Source organism: Pistacia vera, unplaced genomic scaffold, assembly GCF_008641045.1.
Source record: "Pistacia vera cultivar Batoury unplaced genomic scaffold, PisVer_v2 Contig347, whole genome shotgun sequence".
NCBI lineage: Eukaryota > Viridiplantae > Streptophyta > Magnoliopsida > Sapindales > Anacardiaceae > Pistacia > Pistacia vera.
Window position 1 is genome coordinate 2,549,073 of NW_022196165.1, and position 22,508 is coordinate 2,571,580.

The 22,508-nt window shown below is 34.1% G+C and overlaps 1 protein-coding gene across 1 annotated transcript; it reads right to left on the bottom strand.

The window, feature by feature from the left end:
• Window positions 1-19,477: 19,477 nt before the first annotated feature.
• Window positions 19,478-20,978, bottom strand: LOC116139060 (disease resistance protein RML1B-like). The gene is made up of 2 exons (XM_031424734.1): window positions 20,624-20,978; window positions 19,478-20,012 (listed from the first exon to the last, which is right to left on the bottom strand). Exons 1-2 carry the CDS (start codon window positions 20,935-20,937, stop codon window positions 19,985-19,987), a joined length of 342 nt encoding a protein of 113 aa, XP_031280594.1. The 5' UTR covers window positions 20,938-20,978; the 3' UTR covers window positions 19,478-19,984.
• Window positions 20,979-22,508: the final 1,530 nt, after the last annotated feature.

Consider the following 22,508-nt stretch of genomic DNA (forward strand, 5'->3'; position numbering starts at 1 on the left):
GTGTTGAATGCGCATCAACCAGGAAAATGATGAACTAATCTTTTGAGTGAAAAACGTTGTTTTCTTCTGAACGTTTGAGTTATGTGAAAAAAATTGAATGGGCTTTAGGTTTTATAAGGTGGAAGACGACGCTTGGTTTCTTTTATAAGCGACGTTTGGGTGGGAACGCATTTCCAACCATTGATTGTAACTGATCTAGCATGAAGAAAAACCCTCACGCTTCTGAAGATCAACTGGCTTTCTCGTTATTGAAATCGCCAAATGCCGTAGTTATCTCTTCTCACATTAAATGCGCCTCATCTGCATTTAATGCTTCAAAAGGAATGTTGTTTCAACATGGCTTGCATTTAATGCTCATGGCTAGCACTTAATGCTTCAAAAGGGATGTCGTTTCAACATAGCTTGCATTTAATGCTCATGGCTAGCACTTATTCGCAGAGACAAGTCTGTCAGATAAAGCTATTTTACTGACCAAGACAGCTGTCGCTATCTTTCTTCTTGATCTCGATCTTCTGGAAGTTTGCTGCTCGCAGAGTAGAATTCCTTGCAATCAAATATACGTTTGCCTGAATGTGGGTTGCCTTTGCTTCTTCATCTGAAGCTACAAGATCTTGCTTCAGTTTGGTAATTTCCTCCTTTGTCTCATGGAGTTTGCTAGTCGAATTGATCTTCATATTATTGTGTGCCACATTCAAGGCGAGCAAAGACTGCATGGAAAGGAGTAAAGAGTTAGTTTTGTCTTTTTTTTTTCTTAAAAAGCTAAAAGATCAACTTATATGAAAGAGTACTTGGAGAGAACAAGTCATTTTACTTGACTTTGCATTTGAAATGCAGTGCCCACTAGGTCGGTAGGTCGAGAGGCCACATACCTGTCAAAGGTTATGGCAAGTTGGCATTCTAAAAAAGTGTAAACCACCAGCTGCAAATGGTCTGGTAGTTGCTCTAAAAGATCCAACATAGATGGGTCAAGCCTCGCTGCAGCAAGGGCCCCCTTGACCTATTGCTCACCTGCTTGTTGCTTACTAGATTACCCTTGAGCGGCCGTAGTCACTTCTTCTTTCCCTTACGAGCTCTCAAGGGCAGTCGAAGGCCTAGGAGCATCATTTGAGGTCATCCTCGCAGAGAATAATTGATAGGACTGTAGCCTATCTGGAAATATCTCGAAACCTTCTGGCTCAGATTCAGTTTCCTCTTCGGTGGGTATTCTCTTTCTCTTCTTTAACTTCTAGGCCATGGTTTTCTTCTTTGACGGATGAGCAACAGCACGCCGGGGAGCTTCTTCATGTCACTCAATGAATTATTACCTTTCGGCTCCAATTTGTATCTCCCTTAAAGGGATATCACTAGAGGTCACTCCAGCTAGTTTGGTTGGATTAATCCTGGGGAATGCGAACCCCCCAGGCTTCTTCGTCATCTTTACGACCTTTGGTGGCATAGTTGTTGTATGGCATAAAGATGAACCAACAAAGAATGTCTTCTTTTGTTAATAAAGACTTCAAAAATTTCTTTGTAAGAAATACTTACAAGCTAGAACGTCCAAAGATACGTCAGGACTAAAAAACCCGTACTTTCAAAGGTTGGCATGCGTCACGACCAACCTTGCGTCACGAGTTTGGTCGGGTAATCGATCAAACACTTCAATGCAGCTACGATCAACTAGCGCCGACAATCTGATCGTTTTGTTTCCTGCAAGAAAGCAAAAGATTTGTTAGCCTAATATATATAAAGGAAAAGTTAAAGTTAAAAGATGAGCGATCTAGAAATTAGAAGGAAAACCTACTTGGTGTTAGAGTAGATGCCCTAGAGCCAATCAATTATTGTAGAATTGACTCTTTATAATAATGTTCATTAATCAATAATAAAAGGCCTTTTATTCTATATAGCGTAAATTATTATTATTGCAATATGTATTGATATATGTCATTAGAATGGTAGAACTGTGACGAGGGTATCAAGTGTTTCAAATCTTGATAGTGAGAACCCTATGAGCACATATGGTGGCCATTCTAGAAATGTCCGTAGCCCTAGTATTATTCTGAAGTAAGGGTACAGATAATACAGTAAGGCTATCATAGTGTTGAACGACCCTATCAAAAGGCAGTGACTGATCTCACTTGTCAAGGTTGTTTGGTGACAACCTAGTACAACACATGGGTGCTTGCTGTAGGCGAATACACCACAGCAAGTTCACTGGACTGACCCACCAGAGGATTTCATATGGATGGTAACCCCAGTGTCTATGGAACAAATCCTCTAACGAATGGTGATGCATGTGATCCTTAGACTTGAGATCACCAGAGCGCCTTGTGCACCGATTGGTGTAGTTTGACACCAGCCTAACGCAGTTCTTTTCAGAGCTGTCAATACGGTGGTGATTGGCTACATCAAGGAGTGTATCAAGACTATGGTAGATAGACAGAGGATTCATCACTCCCAGGTATAGGAGAAGTTATCTCACGGCACAATTCAGTAAATGGCAATGACACTAAAATTGTGGCCATAGTGGGATTGAGTTGTTACTCTGTCCATTTTATAATATAGGTCATTGGTCCAGAAACTGAGTACATAATATCTAGAGTAACCGAAGGTTGACACTATTTCTGTGCCTTCGTCTCATCGAGATAACGAATGATGAAAGGATCGAATTGTACGGTAACCATATCGTTAACAGGTAGCTAATTTGTTGAATCCGAATCTATCGAGTGGCCATGATGCCTTGCTAGGGGCCAATCTTGGTTTGTGTATTAGTGAGACGATTAATTGGTGTTAATCGCGATACTATACACTACCAGTATGATGAGGAGCTTATGGGTCACACACATAGAAGATAATTTAAGACTCAGGAAGTCAGAAGGGCGTTTTCGTCTTTTCTAGGCGAAAAGGGTATTTTGGTAATTTCACAGTGTAATTAAATTTGCTGAGGTCGTAGCCTTTTTATTTAATTTGTTAGATGGGAGTGTTTGGAAACAAGGGGTGTTTGGGTTGGAGCCCAAGTCTATTCCATATGGGAATAGGGCAATTAAAATTGGACTATAAAAGAAAAGTTTTAATTGAAAAGGTTAAGAGATTTCATTTTCACTCATTCATTGTAAAAGAGAAAAACGCACAGCCCATTTTCCTCTCTCCCACGCCAGACTTGTTTTTGATTGAAATCAAACACTCTTCATTTCTTTTTTATTCTTAAGGCTAAGGAGGATTTAGCAAATCACTCCTTAGTTCCTTGCGATTGTCTTCATGTGGAGTACGTTGGTTCAATCCTACACTTGGGTTGGTAGCAAAATACATTCAGAGACAACTTGGAGGAGCCTCCAAACGTGTGTATAATTTCACAAACTCTAGATTAATTTTCTGCAGATTTTTATTTGGTATAAACTGTAAAATTGTACCCTGATCTTGGTTCTATGGAACGATCCTTGTTATTATTGTTTTGTTTTTCGCTGCCTTAATGGATCATTTCCTAACACTCGGGTTCTTAAATTTATAGACTCCATTGTACTCAAAGAAAAAATATTTAGTTTCATAAGCCCCAACGTTACTGGGGTAACCAAATATCCCACCCTCGATTGTTGATCGCTTGGAGAGGTAGTACGAATCTTTGTCTTTACTCCTCTTTAAATGTTATGTTCACCAAATACAATATACATAGTGACCGCTATCATATATGCATTCAGCTGGAATGGCACGATCTAGAAGTTGTCGAGGATCAACTTGATGTAGGGGTGAAGGGTATCCTCACTCCACATTTCAAGATCGCTTCTGAGATCATAGCCAATCCCTCGGGAGGATCCTGAGCAGTGTACGACCTGTGTTAGAACATGTTTACATTGATCACATACTAGTCTATTGCTCGCTAGATTTCTTTTTTCAAAACTATTGATCATATCACCTTTTCGAGACCCGTCGAGGTGCCCGATGGTTGAGAGCTTCCCTCTCCAGTTGTTCTTATCTCAGGGATATCCATTGCTCTTAAAGTATGTAAAGGGGAGACATGTAGGGATGACTCAAACTCCGCATAAGTTACCTTGTACAACGATTCAGAAGAGTAAAACAACCCTGCTTCCTCTTCCATAGCTGCCAAAAACCCTAAAAAATCTTAAGAAATATTTTCTAAAGATCTGTGCCCTAAGTTTTGACTCTTAAAGTGTTTCTTTTCAAACACTACCCAAGAATGTTCATCATCTAATCCTACCAAATGTTCACACCCACCATTACTGTAAAAACTAAGTTTTCTTTGACAAGAATGAAAAAGAGAAGAAATTTCTTTACCTTTTGATTTCTGGGAACGAATACTTTGTCGTAGTGTTGAATGCGCATCAACCAGGAAAATGATGAACTAATCTTTTGAGTGTAAAAACTTTGTTATTCTCTCTGAACGTTTGAGTTATGTGAAAAAAATTGGACTTTAGGTTTATAAGGTGGAAGGACGACCTTGGTTCTTTTATAAGCGACGTTTGGGTGGGAACGCTTTTCCAACCATTGATTGTAACGTGCTACATGAAGAAAAACCCTCACGCTTCATGAGACCAACTGGCATTTCTCGTTATTGAAATCGCCAAATGCCAGTATGTTATCTCTTCTACATTATGCGCCCTCATCTGCATTTATGCTTCAAAAGGGAATGTTGTTTCACATGGCTTGCTTAATGCTCATGGCTGCACTTAATGCTTCAAAGGGAATGTCGTTTCAACATAGCTTGCATTTAATGCTCATGGCTAGCACTTATTCGCAGAGACAAGTCTGTCAGATAAGCTTATTAACTGACCAAGCAGCTATCAAATGCAATGGATAACATCTAAGGAGGTCTGTTCGAATAAGACATTTTTTCCACATGTCAAATTCGAACACCGAGCAAAATTCCCAATTGTAGCCAACAAAATGTTCTAAGTGTTTTCAAGTCATGAATGACAGGTAGAGTACAAAACACATTTTCATAGCACTGATCATGATCTAGCTTAGGTCACTAGACCTTGTGAATGATCACGTCAGGTCACTTGTGTAGTTCTTGGACTCGTGTCACGATCTACACTTAGTTCGCTGGCGGATCAAACTATCAGCCTCATGTCGTTTGTAACATGTGGTTGTCTCAACTGCTAGTTTGGGCAAACACTCCTCAAGACAATCATTGCGGCATAATTGTGAAGTTTTCAAGATTCAATATTTAACCTTAAGAATTTGGGAGCTTCTGTTATGCCTAAAAATTGGCTGACGTTAGCCTACATCCAAACACCAATCAGAGTTCAAGAAGGTTTGCGTGTCTAGGAGCTGCACGTTGCTCCATGACAGAAAGAATATGGAGGTCACCACTTAGCAGATTCGGTTTCATCTACGAGTGACTAAGGACCACCACACTTGTCAAAGCCCCAGATAATTTGAGATATTCTGAAGTTTACAGCCAATGGGAGGCAAGGAAGACTTGCACGACACCTACCCACTTGCAGATTTGTAACTTTATCCTGAATTCCTCTACTATAAATAGAGACTCCCCTCTCTTTTTTGGTTTTTGATATTGAACCCTCATTCTATTGTAATCTTTTTGTCAAAGCAATGATAACCACGGGAAAGAGACTGACTTGATATTCTCTTTGAATACTCAATTATTGTACCTTTGTTCGTTGTTTACTTACGCAATCTCTTGTAATCTCTCATAAAAAAAGAAAAGTGGACAATGGATTCACTTTAAGCATCTAAACCACTTTTAAAAATCATCTCTCATTTATTATTTCTTTGTATCTGATCATAATCATTCATGTGTAATTTCAAGACCAGCTTAGCACTTTGCACGTGCGAGTCGTTGGTGTCAAAATCACATCAACATATTTGATGATGTCATTACTCTAATTCAATGTCTCACATCAGTAAACTACTTTAACATCCGAATGTTGTGATTTATTTTAGTACACATAATGAACAACTCATCATATAATCCATATATACTTAAAAGCAAGAGTTAAAAATAAATGTGGGATTTATAATACTATTTTTAAGATATATAGCACTAATCTTCCCATTGATATATACTTACGTCAGCCAAATGGTGGTGACACTGTCACATATAACTATTTCTTGATTGGCCAAGGTTTTCATTGCTCTTTCGAAAGTGTGTTAATCTTTGAGTCGAAAAGCTCTTTCGTTAAGGACTTTGGGAAGTTTCAATGATCTTGTGCCAAAATGTTCTATTATCTAAGTTGTATGATAAAGTCATTCAAAACAAATATCAATTGATACATTACGAAAATATGTATCTCCCAAACAACACCTATGGATTAACAAATATATATATTATTTTTTTAAATTATTAATTCTTCGCACTTTTAAGTCTGAATTTGTAGAGTAATCATAACAAAATTTTCTCACTTTTTATTTTTTGTATTTCAGATAAAATTCAAGAAAATGAATGAAAAACTTTCACAATCAACAACAATCAAAGATAAACTTTATATCCTGGACAAAGAAGTCTCAAAACTATTGTATATATGGAAAAAATATAAGTTGATCATTGAGAGTATTTAGTATCTCCTATCAAGTTTTTTTAATATTTTTACAGATGGTACAAAATAAACAAGGTAAATATGATTCACCTATATCAATCAAATATTATTTTTCTTTTGATAAGTATAAACTTTAGGAAATCTTTGGATAAATTTATAATAAAAATATGTTCTTAAAATATCAGATAATAATACTATACTATTAAAAAATACCATAAATACGCAGTTAAACTAAAGACATTATCAATTAAATTAATTTGGAATCTTTTAAAGTATATATTTAAAATTGTAAGAAAATTATATTTTAAGAATCTATACTATTATCTATATATTTTATAATGCTGAAGCATACTGCTTCTTCTGACGCCACGTAGGATTGATATATAATCGTCATGTAGGATGTCGTTAATTAGTTCACGTGTTTTCTGTTTATGGGGCTTGCTATAATAGGATATTTCACATGCATTCAATTAATGGATTCAATATAAATCTTTCACATCCTCTTTTATTTGATCTTTACATTCCTCTTTTAATTTGATAAATTATTAATGATTCGCTTGTGTGTTATTGATTTCCATGAATATTAAGGATTGCTATAATAGAATTATTCACATGCATTCATTAATGTATTCAATACAAATCTTTCACTTCCTCTTTTAATATGAGATCTTTCACATTTCTCTTTTAATTGAAAAGATACAACATATTTTTTTACGTTCATGAAATTCAATACACCTTTATTAATCCATTATATTCAACGTTCACATGCATATTATTATTATTATTAATTAATATTAATATTTTTGAACCCTTCACATTCAATTATTATTATTAATATTAATATATCTTTACCCTTCATTCAATAAATGTTTTTTTATAAACGTATTATCATTTAACATTTAATATAAATCTGAAAATTTTAAACTCATCCAATACAATAAATATTTAAATCAAAATAACCATAACCATAACATGCAAACACTACTAAAAAAATCAAAAGTCATATAATTAGCAATAATCTAATTACATTGAACAAATAAACAGTTGTTGTAATCATAAATTATCAATAATATTACTTAATGACATCTAAAGCTATATAAGAGTAAAGAATTCAACAATCCATACACCTTCAAATATTTCTTTCATTTCACACGATCATTAACAAATGGAAGACAAAAGACCAATTATTGTCAATCCAAAATCCAAACAAACAGAAGCGTGCGGTAAATAACATCAATTGATTACTCTTATATTGCTTCTACATCTACTTTTACATGTCCAGTTTTTATTTTTAGTAGGTCAAGCAGCAACGTAGATAGTTCGCTGAACTGGAAGGTATTCTACAAAACCTTAAAGTCACGCTGGACAAACTCAATAGTGCCAGAGTGATGAACAAGATTAATGAATGCTTTGTTGGAAATAACAGGCTCAACCATAAATGTAATATTCGATTTACAGAAACGTGAATCCCTAATTATTGCCAAAGAAAAGGAACTTGGTATTCCTCAAGGAAAAAAATAGAACTATATATATAAACAGTTCATTATCATAAATCAATAAAAGATTCACAGTTTATTGTTCCCACTGAATGATGATACTAGAAGCCAATATAAATACTGTTTATTCTACAGTTAACGCATAATTCTACATTACTATTTTACACCTTTTAATCCATTTCTTAAAGATTCCATTTCATTGTATAACTTAATGGGTTGGATTTAAATTTTAAAATTTTGTTAATTAACTAGTGAATAAGTTTCTCAACAATTGAACTTAAACTTATTCTATACGTGTTGAATGATTCATTTCTTTGTATAAGTCAATGACTTAGATTAATATTGATTTTTTTTTTTAATGTTCCTTAAAATGACATTAAAACTAAACGTCTACAGTTGTTTTGTTCTCAGAATGATCCAAAATTGTCTTTTTGCATATTGGCTATATGGCGATATGGTGGATTGGTTCCAGTCCAGTTTGGAGGGTGTTGAGAGATGTTTAAGTGGGAATTTGTCAACAAGGCTGATTAGTAGCAGTTTGTGGGAAGTCAAAGTCATGTGTAGTGTTTCAAAGGAGAAGTTTTGGAGTTAAATGTTCATCTTCGAGGAAGGTTGTTTCTCGAGTTGAATCTGAGGTTGTTTCTATGGAGGAAGAAGAGTCAGGGCATGTTATGAGGTTCAAGATGTCTGATTTCAAGATTCTTGATCGTGTTAGCCTTGGCCTTGCTAGGCGGTATGTTTGTGTGAATAATTCAAATGTTTATTGGAAATTTGATGGCGGTGTTTGATTTTTTTGTGATTTAACTGAATTGGGATTTCTTGTAGGTTTATGAGGTTGTTTTTGAAGCCATTGTGAATGATTCTAACAGGTTTCATTTCTTTTTGTTTCCTTCTCATTATTTTCTTATGATATGTTAGACTAAGGTGTGAACTTATGATGTTTGTAGTGAGATTGCAGCCCTTTGTATAACACAAGAGTTGTGCTAGAAAACTAGATGAAATGTAAGATCAATTGAGAAGTGAGTAACTTCATTGCTACTGGTAGTGCTTTTGGGAACCAGTATGGTTATGGTATGGCATTCTAACTCCGTCAATGTCTGGTATTATTTCTTTCATACATTACATATATTTTCCATGTGAAGTTATGATTGATTATGGTACACAGCATAATGGTATGGTTTTGTCCATAGATCTCCTCAAATTGGATATGATATGTTTTAGCTACTACACAATGTATTAGCTTCCAAGAATTGCACAACTTATCTTACTTTGTCATAATTAATGCATATACGGGTGTTGTTTTATGTGTGTGCATGTGCAGTGTGTGGATGGGATAAATGAGTAACATCCTTTTATTGTTTTTTTTTTTTAATCATAAATGAACTTGATTAGTTCTCAAACCCAGCAACAACTGATGGAAAGCAAGACCATATTCGAAAGGTAATCTTTTCTTTATAGAGTAAAAATTTGATTTATGTGCCAACTTAGTGTAATCTTAAAAGCACTTACTCTTTAAGTTTCTTAATGTCTAAATGCAGTTGAAATTTTTTTTTTCTTGTTGCTTTTATGCAACCAGACTAAATTTAGTAACCCATTATTTTCTTTAAGTATAACTCAAACTTCTTGCAGAAAGAGTTTTTCAAATAGAAATTTTTAAGATTTTAGTGAACTTTTGCGTAGAACTTAAGTTTGGATTAAAACTATGCAGATGTTTGAAAAATTCTTGGATATTCATATTCATATTTGGCTAATTTCACTAACCTCTTGACTTGAGGACGAATTAAGCTCCAACATCAAGCTCTTTGGAGAATCAATGATGCCTGTTTCATTTTCATTTTTGATATATTCATGGAGCTTGGAACTACATTCCCATCTTTCTCTCTGTGCTACTAAAAGTTGTTCCACCTACAACAACAACTATACACCACCTGTTGCAACACGGAAGTGTCATTCCAAGTGTAGCAGCCATTGCCCCACTCACAAGTGCATACTTTAAACCATTGTTTGTTATGAAATTTCATATTATTACTGATTTATTCTGAACTAAATTGATTCAGTTTTGATTCCTTTATATGCAGCCAACCTTTGGCAATGATGGTCACAATGAGCATTGATAGGGTGACATTCGGAATAATTTAATGAACATTTCATTTGGCATAGACACAGTATGAACCATTTAAAAAAAAATATTGTCCATTTATTTTGTTTTTCTGTGTCTTATAAACATGTTATATTGCAAGTGTTTATCAATGAAGCATATTTTTTATCAAAAAGTTGCAAACTTACATTCTTAGATAGGTTATACGTGTTTTTGTGTGACTCTGTAGCCAGTAATAGTTTTGTTGGATGATGAGGATGACAAGTTTTATTTTATTTTATTTTGCTCATTTCATGGTGCTAGGCATCCTTTAAAATGGTGAAAGATTAACTGTTGGACCTCAAAGCAATGGTTATATTCCATGCAGGAACTAATAATTTTAAGAAGGGCAAAATTGTCATTTCAATTATTTATTATGTACCAAATGTTGTAAGAAAACTATTGCAACTCTTTTTTTTCTTTGAAAAGGGAATATATTCCTATCACAAATGTTCCAGTATTATTTCTTTCTTCAATTAATTATTATTTGTGTCAAAACCACTTTCATAAGTGCGGGACTTTCAACTTCTATGTATTGAATTCAATTATTCAATTCCTGCTGAATTACAAACTGACCATTTCAATCTTCCATCACTTGCATTTTATCAAATTAAAAAGGAATGTGAAAGATCTGTACTGCATACATAATTAAATGCATGTGAATATCCCTATTTATCAACACCAATAAGCATAAATATGGGGACCAATTAACGACATCAATGGCAATCATATAACGATTCTAGCAATCTTTAAACATAAAACCTGATTAAAAAAAAATAAAAATGTTCTATTATAATCAATATTAACATATTTTTTTGTGAAACAATAGTCTTTACAATTTCTTAAATATAAAAATTGATAATAAAATAAAAACATATAATAAATAACCCGCGCAATGCGCGGGCGTGCCATCTAGTATATCTATAATCCTAAAGCATAGCGTGATTGATTGACACATAGGATTTTCAAAGCTCTAGAATTGCCCATCTTGTCATCCAAAAGCTCTAGAATTGCTCCATTTTGACATGTTGGATGTGTGGTTACACGTGGCTGATGTGATTAGTGATGATCTAGTGTTTATATTTTTTAGTATTAATTAAATAACATATTGGGCATCCAAGGTCTAATAAAACTTGATTATTTCACATAAACACAGACGCTTCACATTCACATTCACATACAAACGCCTCAAATTGGCTAATAAAGGACTCGTCGTTCTTTCTACCTTTGCTTATCACGTCTGAACTAATCAGAGAGCTGTAATTTTCTCAATTCTCTTTGCTTTTTTTCTTATTTTACTTGGTTTTTATTCTTTTGAAAGCTTAGGGTTTCTTTGATAAATGAGTTGATTGAATTGAATTGGATGCGTAGTTATCGCAATGAGGATGGAAGCTGATGACATGCAATCAGACCAGAGCCATCTCCCGAGTATTTGTTTATTTGTGTTTTGTCGGATTTTTTGGGTTAATTTTTGGTACAAAATCATAGTCAAAGTATAGTGGGAAGCAAGAGACTGGAGCTGGGACTTGTAATTTCTTTGTTTTGTTTTGTTTTCATTTGCATTTTGTTTATTAGTGTTTGATGGCAAGAAACTTGAGGAAAAGTTTGAAATTGTGTTGTTGTTTTGTGTTATGGGGTTTTACTGATTTATTTTATTTTATTAGTGTTTGGATGGCGAGAAACTTGGGGAAAATTTTGAAATTGTGTGTGTTGTGTTGTGGGTTTTATGATTTATTATTTTATGTGTTTGGATGGTGAGAAACTTGAGGGAAAATGTGACATTGTGTGTGTTGTTTTGTGGGGTTTTACTAATTTTTTTTTTTTTTTTAATTATTTGAAAAGATCAAACGGATTGATCTGATAAATGTTTGATCTGTTTGAAGGTTATTCAAGGAAAGGAGCTCTAAGCCCTCAAACTGACAAAATGGTTTTCAATAGTGCTATTCAACATCTATTTTAATGGACTCTATTGTACCAAAATATGCATTTTAGAACAGCATGTGGAGGGCATAAACTTAGGATATTGCTGAATGGTAATATTGATTTGTATGGACCATATGTAAGTTTCTATCTCTCATTAATGTAAATATGTTTTTCATAGTTTTCATTGAAATTACATAATATAGCTTCATTTAGTGCTCATTTTTTCAGGCAGACCTTTTAAATTGTAGGGGAGGAGGAACTTGTTCCGTAGGTTTTACCTTTGGTTTTCTACATTTATATTTACATGTTTGGCTATTTCTAATTTTTATATGAATTTATATATCTATTATATTTCTCAAGTTGTTCAACTAATGTTACCATATGGTTTACAAGTATGTGAATGGTAATGTGTAAACCATCTGATAAAAATACCATGATGTAAACTTGGTTGAAAAAATGACCATGGTAAGTGAAGGGACTTTGAGGTTGTTTAAACAACGTTATCTTCATTTTGTCAAGTTGGTTTACAACCTCAACACTACATATAATTTTGTTTTGTTAGATTTTGTTTGTTTTGGTTTTAACACTTATTACTTAGACTTTAGTGGAGGAAGCAAGATGCGAAAAGATGATGTGAATGAAAGCTTCCAAAAAGTCAAATCCAGTTTAGCATGAATTTTAACTGTTTGTATTTGATATTTGTTTGAGTTTTTTTTTTTTTTAATTATATTAAATCTTTTTACTTACAGTTGATTATGAGTTGAAATGATAGTTGACTAAAAATTATTATTCATTAAATGGATAAAAATGTTTTCGATGGTTTTACTTATTACTTAGGAATTTCGGCTGAGGATTATCTACAAATTTGTTCTTCAATTATGATGTTTTACTATTCTTATAGGAATTAGGCTGAGGAGTTATCTAGAATTTGTTCTTCTTTATATCCCCTTGATGCTACTGTGTTTTTGTTTAAGTGTTTTTATGATGTATTTCCTTCAGTTCTTGTTTAAGTTTTTTTATTATAACAAAAACATCGGTGATGTCCTGAATAGAAAATGGTTTTTGTTGTTGGCAAAAATTCCATGTAAAATTTTGAGGTTGTTTAACAAACATTATCTTCATTTATTCAGGTTGGTTTTACCATCTCAACACTCTGTATAATTTTGTTTTGTTTTGTTTGGTTTCTTTTGGTTTTAACACTTATGACTTTAGTTGGAGGAAACAAGATGCAGAAGAGAGAAGTGGAAAGAAAGCTTTCAAAAGTCAATCAAGGTTGGCATGAACTTTAACTGTTTGTATTTGATATTGGTTTGAGTTTTTTTTTTTTTTTTTTTTTATTAAATCTTGGTTACTTATAGTTGATTTATGAGTTGAAAGGACAACAAATTAAAAAACTATTATTGATTGAAGGGGAAAGGTGTGTACCCTTCTAAATTATCAAGAGTACAAAATAAGATATAAATCTTCTCCAGGTTTTACCTTTGGGTTTATTACACTTTGATGAATAGATAAAGACAAAGATAAATTATTAGTACACTAACATGCTAAATAATGAAATAATGAAGCCTTTAAATAGGCTATACGTCAATGGGAAATGCCAACAAAATATTAACAGACTCTAAATAACTTAGTCTAAACATGATCTCCTAAAAACTTGCCATGCACTGTTGCAACAGTATAACAAACATGATAAATGCTTAAAACCAGGACAACACAACAAATTCCTAAAAAACTTAAAGACTTATTCAACAATCCCTCCCTTAAACTAATAAACATATCATCAGTTTAATAAAACTAAGCTCTAGAACACCCTCCCTCAAATTAGATTCTTTAACGAGCAAACACCAAGCAGATTTCTTAGCATCTAAAAAAGTGACAGTTTGATGGACTTTGTGAATATATCAGCAACCTGGTCTTTACTCCTACAATAGATGAGATCAATTTCTCCATCTTTTGAGAGATCTCTTAAGAAATGAAACTTCACATCAATATGTTTGCTTCTACCATGTAAAATTAGATTCCTAGAGAGTTTGATTGCTGAGCTATTATCACAATATATTGTTGTTGCTCCCCGTTGCTTGAAGTGTAACTCTTCTAGAATTTTCTTCAACCAGATAGATTGACAGGCACATGAAGTTGCAACAACAAATTCAGCCTCAATGGATGATAAAGTAACGATTGGTTGCTTTTTTGATGACCATGAAACAACCCCAGAACCTAGCATAAAGACACTTGATATACTCTTCCAATCATCTATATTTTTTGCATAATCACTATCAACAAATCCAATCAAATCTGATTTTTCTCCCTTCTTGTAGAGCAAACCAAAATCATTAGTTCCTTGAAAGTATCGAATGATCCTCTTGGTAGCTAGAAGATGCAACTTTATAGGATTCTCCATATATCTACTAATGAGACTTATAGAATACATTATGTTTGTTCTTGTTGCTATTAAACACATTAAACTTCCCACAATTTGCTTGTAAAGGGTGCTATCGACCTTCCTTCCTTCTTGATCTTTACTTAGCTTCAGACCAAACTCGGTTGGTGTGCTCACATAATTGCAATTTTTCATCTGAAATGTTTCTAAAATTTCTTGCACATATTTCTTTTGAGAGTAAAATCCCCAGTAGCAGATTGCTTCACCTCAATACCAAGGAAATAATGCATCATTCCAAGACCAGACATATCAAATTCAAACATCATGGATTACTTAAATTCGTCAAACATGACACTATCATTTCCAGTGAACATAAGATCATCCACATATTAACACACAATGAGCATTTTTCCTCCATCACCAATTTTGATGAAAAGTGTATGTTCATATGGACATTTTTTAAAACCTTTCTTCTGAAAATAAGCATCAATACAACAATACCAAGCCCTTAGAGCTTGTTTTAGTCCATATAGAGCCTTTTTTAATTTATACACTTTATGCTCATTTCCAATCATTAAATAGCTAAGAGGTTGATCAATAAATACATGTTCTTCCAAGTCTCCATGTAAGAAAGTCGATTTCACGTCCAACTAGAAGATAGGCCATGAGTTTTGGGTTGCCATTGCGATCACCAATCTGATTGTATCATGCTTTGCCACAGGAACAAATACTTCTTTGTAGTCACCACCAAACTCTTGCTTATAGCCTTTAGCTACTAAGTGTGCCTTGTATTTGTCAACTTTTCCATTTCTCCTTCAACTTTGTCTTGTACACCCACTTGACACCAATTGTTTTGTGTCCTTTTAGAAGATTGGTCAACTCCCTAATGTTGTTCCTTTTGATAGCTACAATTTCATCATCCATCACCTTCTGCCATTTTGATTCTTTGATTGCTGCTTCAAAAGTGGTAGGATCACAATCTACAAATAGAAAAAAAAAATTGAGTAATTGGGTCCTTAGATTGGTCAATTTTGATTACTTCACAATCTGACATCCATGCAGGATGCCTTCTAACATGTTGAGGATGTGAAACATCTACTGTAACAATCTGTTCATCAGGTTTTGTTGCTACTGATTGAGTTTCAGTGGTTGTTGGTATTTGATTTTAAGGAGTGTCAAGTTGTTGCAAAGACTGCTATGTTATTTCTTCATCTGTACCATCAAAAACTACTAGAATTTGTTGTTCAAGGGTGTAGTCCCAAGACCATGTCTTTTCTTCATCAAAAACCACATCACAACTGATGAAAATTTTCTTAGTGATAGGATTAAACAATTTATAAGCTTTTGAATAATCACTAACACCAAGAAAAATGCATTTTTCACCTTTGTTATCTAACTTTCTTCTTGTTTTCATCTGGAATATGTGCACATGATATACACCCAGACACCCGAAAATGATCAACAATTGGTCGACGCCCACTTCATGCTTCTTCAAGGGTTATATTTTGACTAGCTAGTGTAGGGCTTATGTTCAAAATATAAACAATCCAATTAACGGCTTCAACCAAGAAACTTTTGGGAAGACCACTCCTTTGTAATAAGCTTCGCACCATGTTAAGGATTGTGCGATTTTTTCTTTCACACACATCATTTTGTTGAGGTGTATAGGTTGCAGTCAGCTGCCTTTTAATTCCATGCTTGTCACAAAAATCTTCAAATTCTAGTGAGTTGTACTCTCCACCACGATCTGTACGAAATAGTTTAATTTGCATGTTGGCTTCTTTTTCAACTAGTGCTTTAAACCTTTGAAAGTTTGTAAAAGCTTCTGATTTGTCTTACAAAAAATAGATCCAAGTTTTTCGACTAAAATAATCAATAAATTATATAAAATACCATTTACCTCCATTTGACATTGGTTTGATCAGCCCACACAAGTAAGAATGCACCAGTTCCAACGCTTATTTTACCCTCCAAGACTTTCTTTTTGGAAAAACACTTCGATGTTTTTTGCTAACAACACATTCTTTGCAGATTTCTGAGGAAGAGTTGAATTCTGGAAAGCCTTCCACCATAATTTTCTGTTGCAAGGTCTTCGATCCACCAAAACTAAGATGGCCATAGTGAAAGTGCCATAACCATGATGTATTTTTCAATTTTGTAGCAAGACATGAATAGGTGGTATGATGAAGATACAAAGGAAACATCCTATTTTCTGTCATCTTTACTTAAGCAATTAAGCCTGAATTTTCATCTTGAATTTGACAAACTCCATCCTTGACAGAAATCTCATATCCCTTTTCCTAAAGCTAGCCAACACTAAGCAAGTTAGTTTTTAAATCTAGAACAAATAGAACATTGGAGATAGAGTGAGAATTCCCTTTAGTTTGAATTGTAACCCTTTATTTTCCCACAACAGATACTGTAGAGTTATCACCAAACTTTTCAGTATTTTGAAAGGATTCATCCAAATCAGAAAATACTAATTTGTCTCCACACATATGGTTGCTACAGCCGGTATCCAAGTACCATAAATTCTTATGGGTTTCCTCATCTCTGTGACACAACATGAGGAGGGAAATTTCTTTGTTCTTCATTTTTTACAAAGTTAGATTTTTCACAGCAATTTCTATTTAAATTGATTCGGCACTTAAACCGATAATGGCCATACCTATGACAATGATAACATACAACCTTAGACTTGTCTGCTAACTTTGGTTTATGTCCTACAGAATTTTAACCATCACGACCCTTCCAGTTTCCTTGTGAGGCAGCACCTTTATTCTTTCTACTTCTCTAGTGTGCATTCTTGCCTCTTCATTCTCCCTTTTCAAGTGCAAGATATCTTGATTTGTTGTTGCCTGCAATGCTTGTTCTTCTTTGTCTTGCTGGGTTATTTTTGCTCATGCACCAGCAACAAATTTTGTAACTCATCTATTGAAAGAGTATCAATGTCTTTAGACTTTTCAATAAGATAGATCACAAAATTGAACTTTGACGTCATTGATCGAAGGATCTTTTCAACGATAGTGACATCCTCAAGCCTCTCCCCATGAATCTACATCTTGTTTGTAATTGCCATTGTCCTAGAGAAATACTCTGAAACTGAATCTCCAAACTTCATTTGAAGAGCCTCAAACTCTCGACAAAGTGCTTGGACCTACACATGCTTTGCCCTTGCATTGCCTTGATACTTCTTCTTCATGAAGTCCCAAATTTGCTTAGAGGTAGTGTTGGAGTAAGTGCCCTAGAGCCAATCAATTATTGTGGAATTGACTCTTTGTAATGATGTTTATTAATCAATAAAAGGCATTATCTACTATATCATGTAAATCATAGTTGTATATATTGATATATGTCCTTATGATGGTAGAACCGTGACAAGGGTATGCAGTGCTTCAAACCTTGATAGTGAGAACCCTATGAGCACATATGGTGGCCATTCTAGAAATGTCTATAGCCCCAGTATTATTCTGACCAAGGACACAGATGATATGATAAGGTTATCATAATGTTGAACAACCCTACCGAAAGGCAGTGATTGATCTCACTTGTCAAGATTGTTTGCCGACAACCTGGTGCAACACATGGGTGTTTGCTGTAGGGAAGTTCACTAGACTGACCCACTAGAGGATTCCATATAGATGGTAACCCCAATGTCTATGGAACAAATCCTCTAACGAATGGTGGTACATGTGATCCTTAGACTTGAGATCACTAGAGCACCTTATGCACCGATTGGTGTAGTTTGACACTAGCCCAACACAATTCTATTTAAAGCTGTCAATACGGTAGTGATTGGCTGCATCGAGCAGTGTATCAAGACTATGGTGGATCAACAGAGGATTCATCACTCCTAGGTATGAAAGAAGTTATCTCACGGCGCAATTCAGCTAATGACTATGACAATAAATCTGTGATCATAGTGGGATTGAGTTGTTACTCAATCTAATTTATTATTTCGGTCATTGGCCTAGTAACTGAATATAAATATATTGAGGATAACTAAGGTAGACACTATTTATATGCCTTAGTCTTGATGAGATGACAGATGATGAAAGGATTTGATTACACGGTAACCATATCGTTGATAAGTAGCTATTTTGCTGAATCTGAATCTATCAGGTGGCCATGATGCCTTACTAGGGGCTAATCTTGGTGTGTGAGTAGCGAGACGATTGATTGGTGTCAATCGCGATACTACTCACTATTGGTATGATGAGGAGCCTATGGGTCACACACTAAGGAGACAATTTAAGGATGGTTAACTATGAAAGGTATTTTTGTCTTTTGGATGAAAGGGCATGTTGGTAATTTTGTTGTGTAATTAAATTTACTAGAGTTGTTGCCTGTGTCCAATTTTATTGGAATAATTTAGCAAAATTACGAGTTTAATTATTAAAGTTAATATTAATATTTAATTAAATAATTAAATAGGGACCTATGTGCGATTCCACCTAAGTTTGGGTTGTTGCTAAACTTTGGGGTTGGAATTGATATTTGGCTTTTCTATATAAAGAAAAGCAAAATAGGTTTTAGAGAGAATTCATTCATTCACTTTTGCTTCAGCAGTGAGAGTTACAGTTTTTTAGAGAAATATTTTCTCTCTTCATCTCTTTTCACTTTTTATCTTTCCAAACCTTGAAACCTTAAAGCCAAGGATTNATAAATTTGAAAATAATAAAAACCAAGATAAATTGTGTATCTATGCCAAATATGATCTCTCCTAATTAAGTAATATGGATCATGAACTAAGCAGTTATTCGTTATTTCATAACCCATTATTTATTTTCATGATTCAAAAGATTTACAGTAACAAGGACTTGATTTGTTGAACTTACTTTTCTGTGACCATGCATATAGATATTATCTGCATCTATTGAATCAAACTTAGATCAAAATACGTTTTGTCTAAACTACATGCTCAGATCTTTTAGTTTCCCTATTTTACTCTCACACAAACTAACTAGATCTGAAAAAAAAAAAAAAAAAAAAAAACAGAGAAAACAAAAACATCGATTTATGGAAATCAAGAACATTGAAGAGCTTACAGCTTTGAAGGTGTTGCAGAACTCTGAAGATGAACTCAGAACCGATGGGTCAAAGAAAGTAAAAGGTCCTCTGCGCTGTGAACTGAAGAAAAGGAATAGTGTCTGATCTCGTTCTCAATTTAGACCTGGCAAAACGGGCGGGTGGTCTGGTTTCGGGTCGGTTCAAAACGGATACGGGTCATATAGGGTCGTTATATACGGGTCCAAAATCTGAGCTGAAATGACTAATCCGGCAGATCAGCAATGGCAATGGTGATGATTGAAGAGTTCACGTTGAAGACTGGAAGACTGGAAGTTGAAGAATGAAGCGCTGAAGCAGAGTAGAGCAGACTGCAGACCGAAGACTTGAAGACTGAAGAGTGAAGACGCGAGGCTGAATCGCTGAAGCTTAGCTGAAAGCTTAAGGAGATCTGACTTCTGAGATCTCGAATGGAGGACATGAAGAGGAGGACCAGACTGGAGAGTGGAGGAGATCGCGAATGGCAGTAGCAAACCCAGATGAAAGTGAAAAATTAAAGAAGGGGCAAGACGGCTCTGTATCTGTAGCTCAAAAGGAAATTGAAAATGTGTTAAAAAATAAAAATTTTGAGGGTTTGGTTTCAGTTTGACAATTTGACTTTATGTGTGCGCATGTGGTTTTTAATTTTTAATTTTTAATTTTTTTTTAATTTCATGTGTTAAACCGGAAATCTATTAAATACCGGTTGGACCGTCAGTTTGCTACAATGCAACAGTCCAACCGCGGTTTAAAACAGCTTGACAGTAAATCCCAGTTATTTGCTCTCTTCAAACCGGAAATGCAAGCGAGTCCCGATCGGACCGGTTTGACTGCCTGGTCCGGTCCGATCCGGGTTTCAAAACCTTGGTTTAAAGTATCATCGACTATAAAAATTTGACTTTTCAATTCTTTAAATTTGTTAATAAATTTTTGCGTACAAAATAAATTTGTATTTATTTTACGTGCTAGATTTATAACAAAATGAATTTTAGAATTCAAAATAATAATTAGAGTTATTTGAAGAAATGTTTTATATGTATAATCATGTGATTTATGCCTAAATACACTTCATAGTTAAGAAGATTAAAGTTATGCTTGTTGCTTTGCAAATTAGGCTCTGCATATTGTAAACAACAACAAAGAATATATTTACCTGCCCTTCAAGGGAAATCCAGAGAGATTGGACACCTCTTTTAAAGTCTTCACCCACATTTCCACTTTCTCTATCTCAAAACGTTCTTTATGATCGGCAAATGCTTCTTCAAACACTCCTTCTTGATATCTTGGCTCGTATGGCTCCACATCATAGAAAATGGGAAAGACTATTTGTCCCATTGTGTTTTTACATTTCACAATTTTCACAAGTTCATCCAAACATTGGATAGAAGAAGCATAACTTTTAGAGAAAACAACAATTGAAATTCTTGATTCTTCAATTGTTTTGTCTAGTTCCAATGGAATGGGCATTTCTCTTTCAAATTCTTTGTCACCCTTAAAAACTTTAAATCCTTTCCAATCAAAAGGTTTATAAGTTTATTTTTGGGATAATCAATACTATGTTTTGAGAGCCAACAGAGTCGATCTCGCCAAAAACCTGATGACAAAACGAGCAGAAAGCGGCATAGGGCCTATACGCCGTTTTACTCAGTTTTTTCTGCCACCAGTAATGGGTCTCGATTTTGGCTGAATCGAGCACTAGTTTTGGATCTTTTTGTTTTTGGTATAATCAATACTATGTTTATACAGCCAACAGAGTNGGGAGGGTGTGTTTGTTAATTTTTTAAAAAAAATTCAGGGGGCATTTAGTGAAATTAATAACCTTATGGGGTCTAAAAGTAATTAAAAAAATAGGGTAATATTTCTAGAATAGTGTGCCAAACATTATTTGGAGAAAATGATTGGAAATATGGATAAAAATAGGGAGCCAAACGTAGCCAAAGTTATTCCATTCATCGAAAGAATTGCTACCTTTCAAAAAATAAAAATAAAAACAAATAAATGGCAACAAAAATATATATAATATATATACTACATGTGCTTTGCTAATTAACCTCTCTACTCTACATCATCTATACTGTAAACAACAATAACTAAATAAAGTTAATAGTAAACAAGAATTAAGTTATGCTTGTTGCTTTCAAAATTAGCTTCTGCATGTTGTAAACAACAATAAAGAGTATTTATTGCAAGGAATTAAGATTAAAATTTTTTACCTATCCTTCAACTGCCTTCCAAACAGATTGGTGACCTCTATCAAAGCGTTCCGCCATGTTTGGACATTTTCTATATGGTCCGCAAACACTTTTTGATGTTGACCAATAGCTACCTCCAACTTTGTTATTACCAGGGATGGATTCACATCATAGAAAATTGGAATGACTGTTTGTCCCATTGTGTTTTTACATTCCACAATTTTCACAAGTTCATCCAAGCACCAAGGTGAAGAAACATAATTTTTTGAGAAAACAACAATTGAAATTCTTGATTCTTCTATTGCATTAAGAAGTTCACGTGAAATGGGTTTTCCTTTTTCAAGTTCTATGTCGTCTTTAAATACCTTAATTCCCTCTCGAATCAAACCATTATATAGATGATCTGTAAATTTTTTTCGAGTATCTACACCTCTGAAGCTTAGAAAGACATCATATTTCCAACTAGTGGAGGAAGCAGATCCATATGAAGAAACTCTTTGGATTCTCATGGGAGAAATAATTGATTTGAATCAAATAGCTTTGTTTTGGGCAAGTTACGATTGTGTCTATGCAAACAATTTCCTCCTGTGCAAATAACAGAAAGTTAGAAAACAACTAATTTTATTTTGGTCAAATTAAAATTTGATTTTGGTGTTTAATATGCGAAATTAAACTTAATTAACATATTCAATTGGTTGGCAAGAAAAGGAATAAAGCTCTCTTGTTAATCCAAAGATAAATTTAAGCTCAGCTTCACTAAGAATATAAAAGTATGCATGTTTCTGATATGGATATTTAATATCTAAACTCAAGCAAACCAAGCAAAAACATGTTTTCTTCTCATAA

Bases quoted from the DNA above. Each gene is read 5' to 3' on its own strand.
- LOC116139060 (XM_031424734.1), bottom strand. From the start codon at position 20,937: ATGCCCATTCCATTGGAACTAGACAAAACAATTGAAGAATCAAGAATT. The intron at 20,013-20,623 runs GTAAATATATTC...TTTGAGCTACAG, and splicing joins GGATTTCCCTTGAAGGGCAG to ATACAGAGCCGTCTTGCCCC.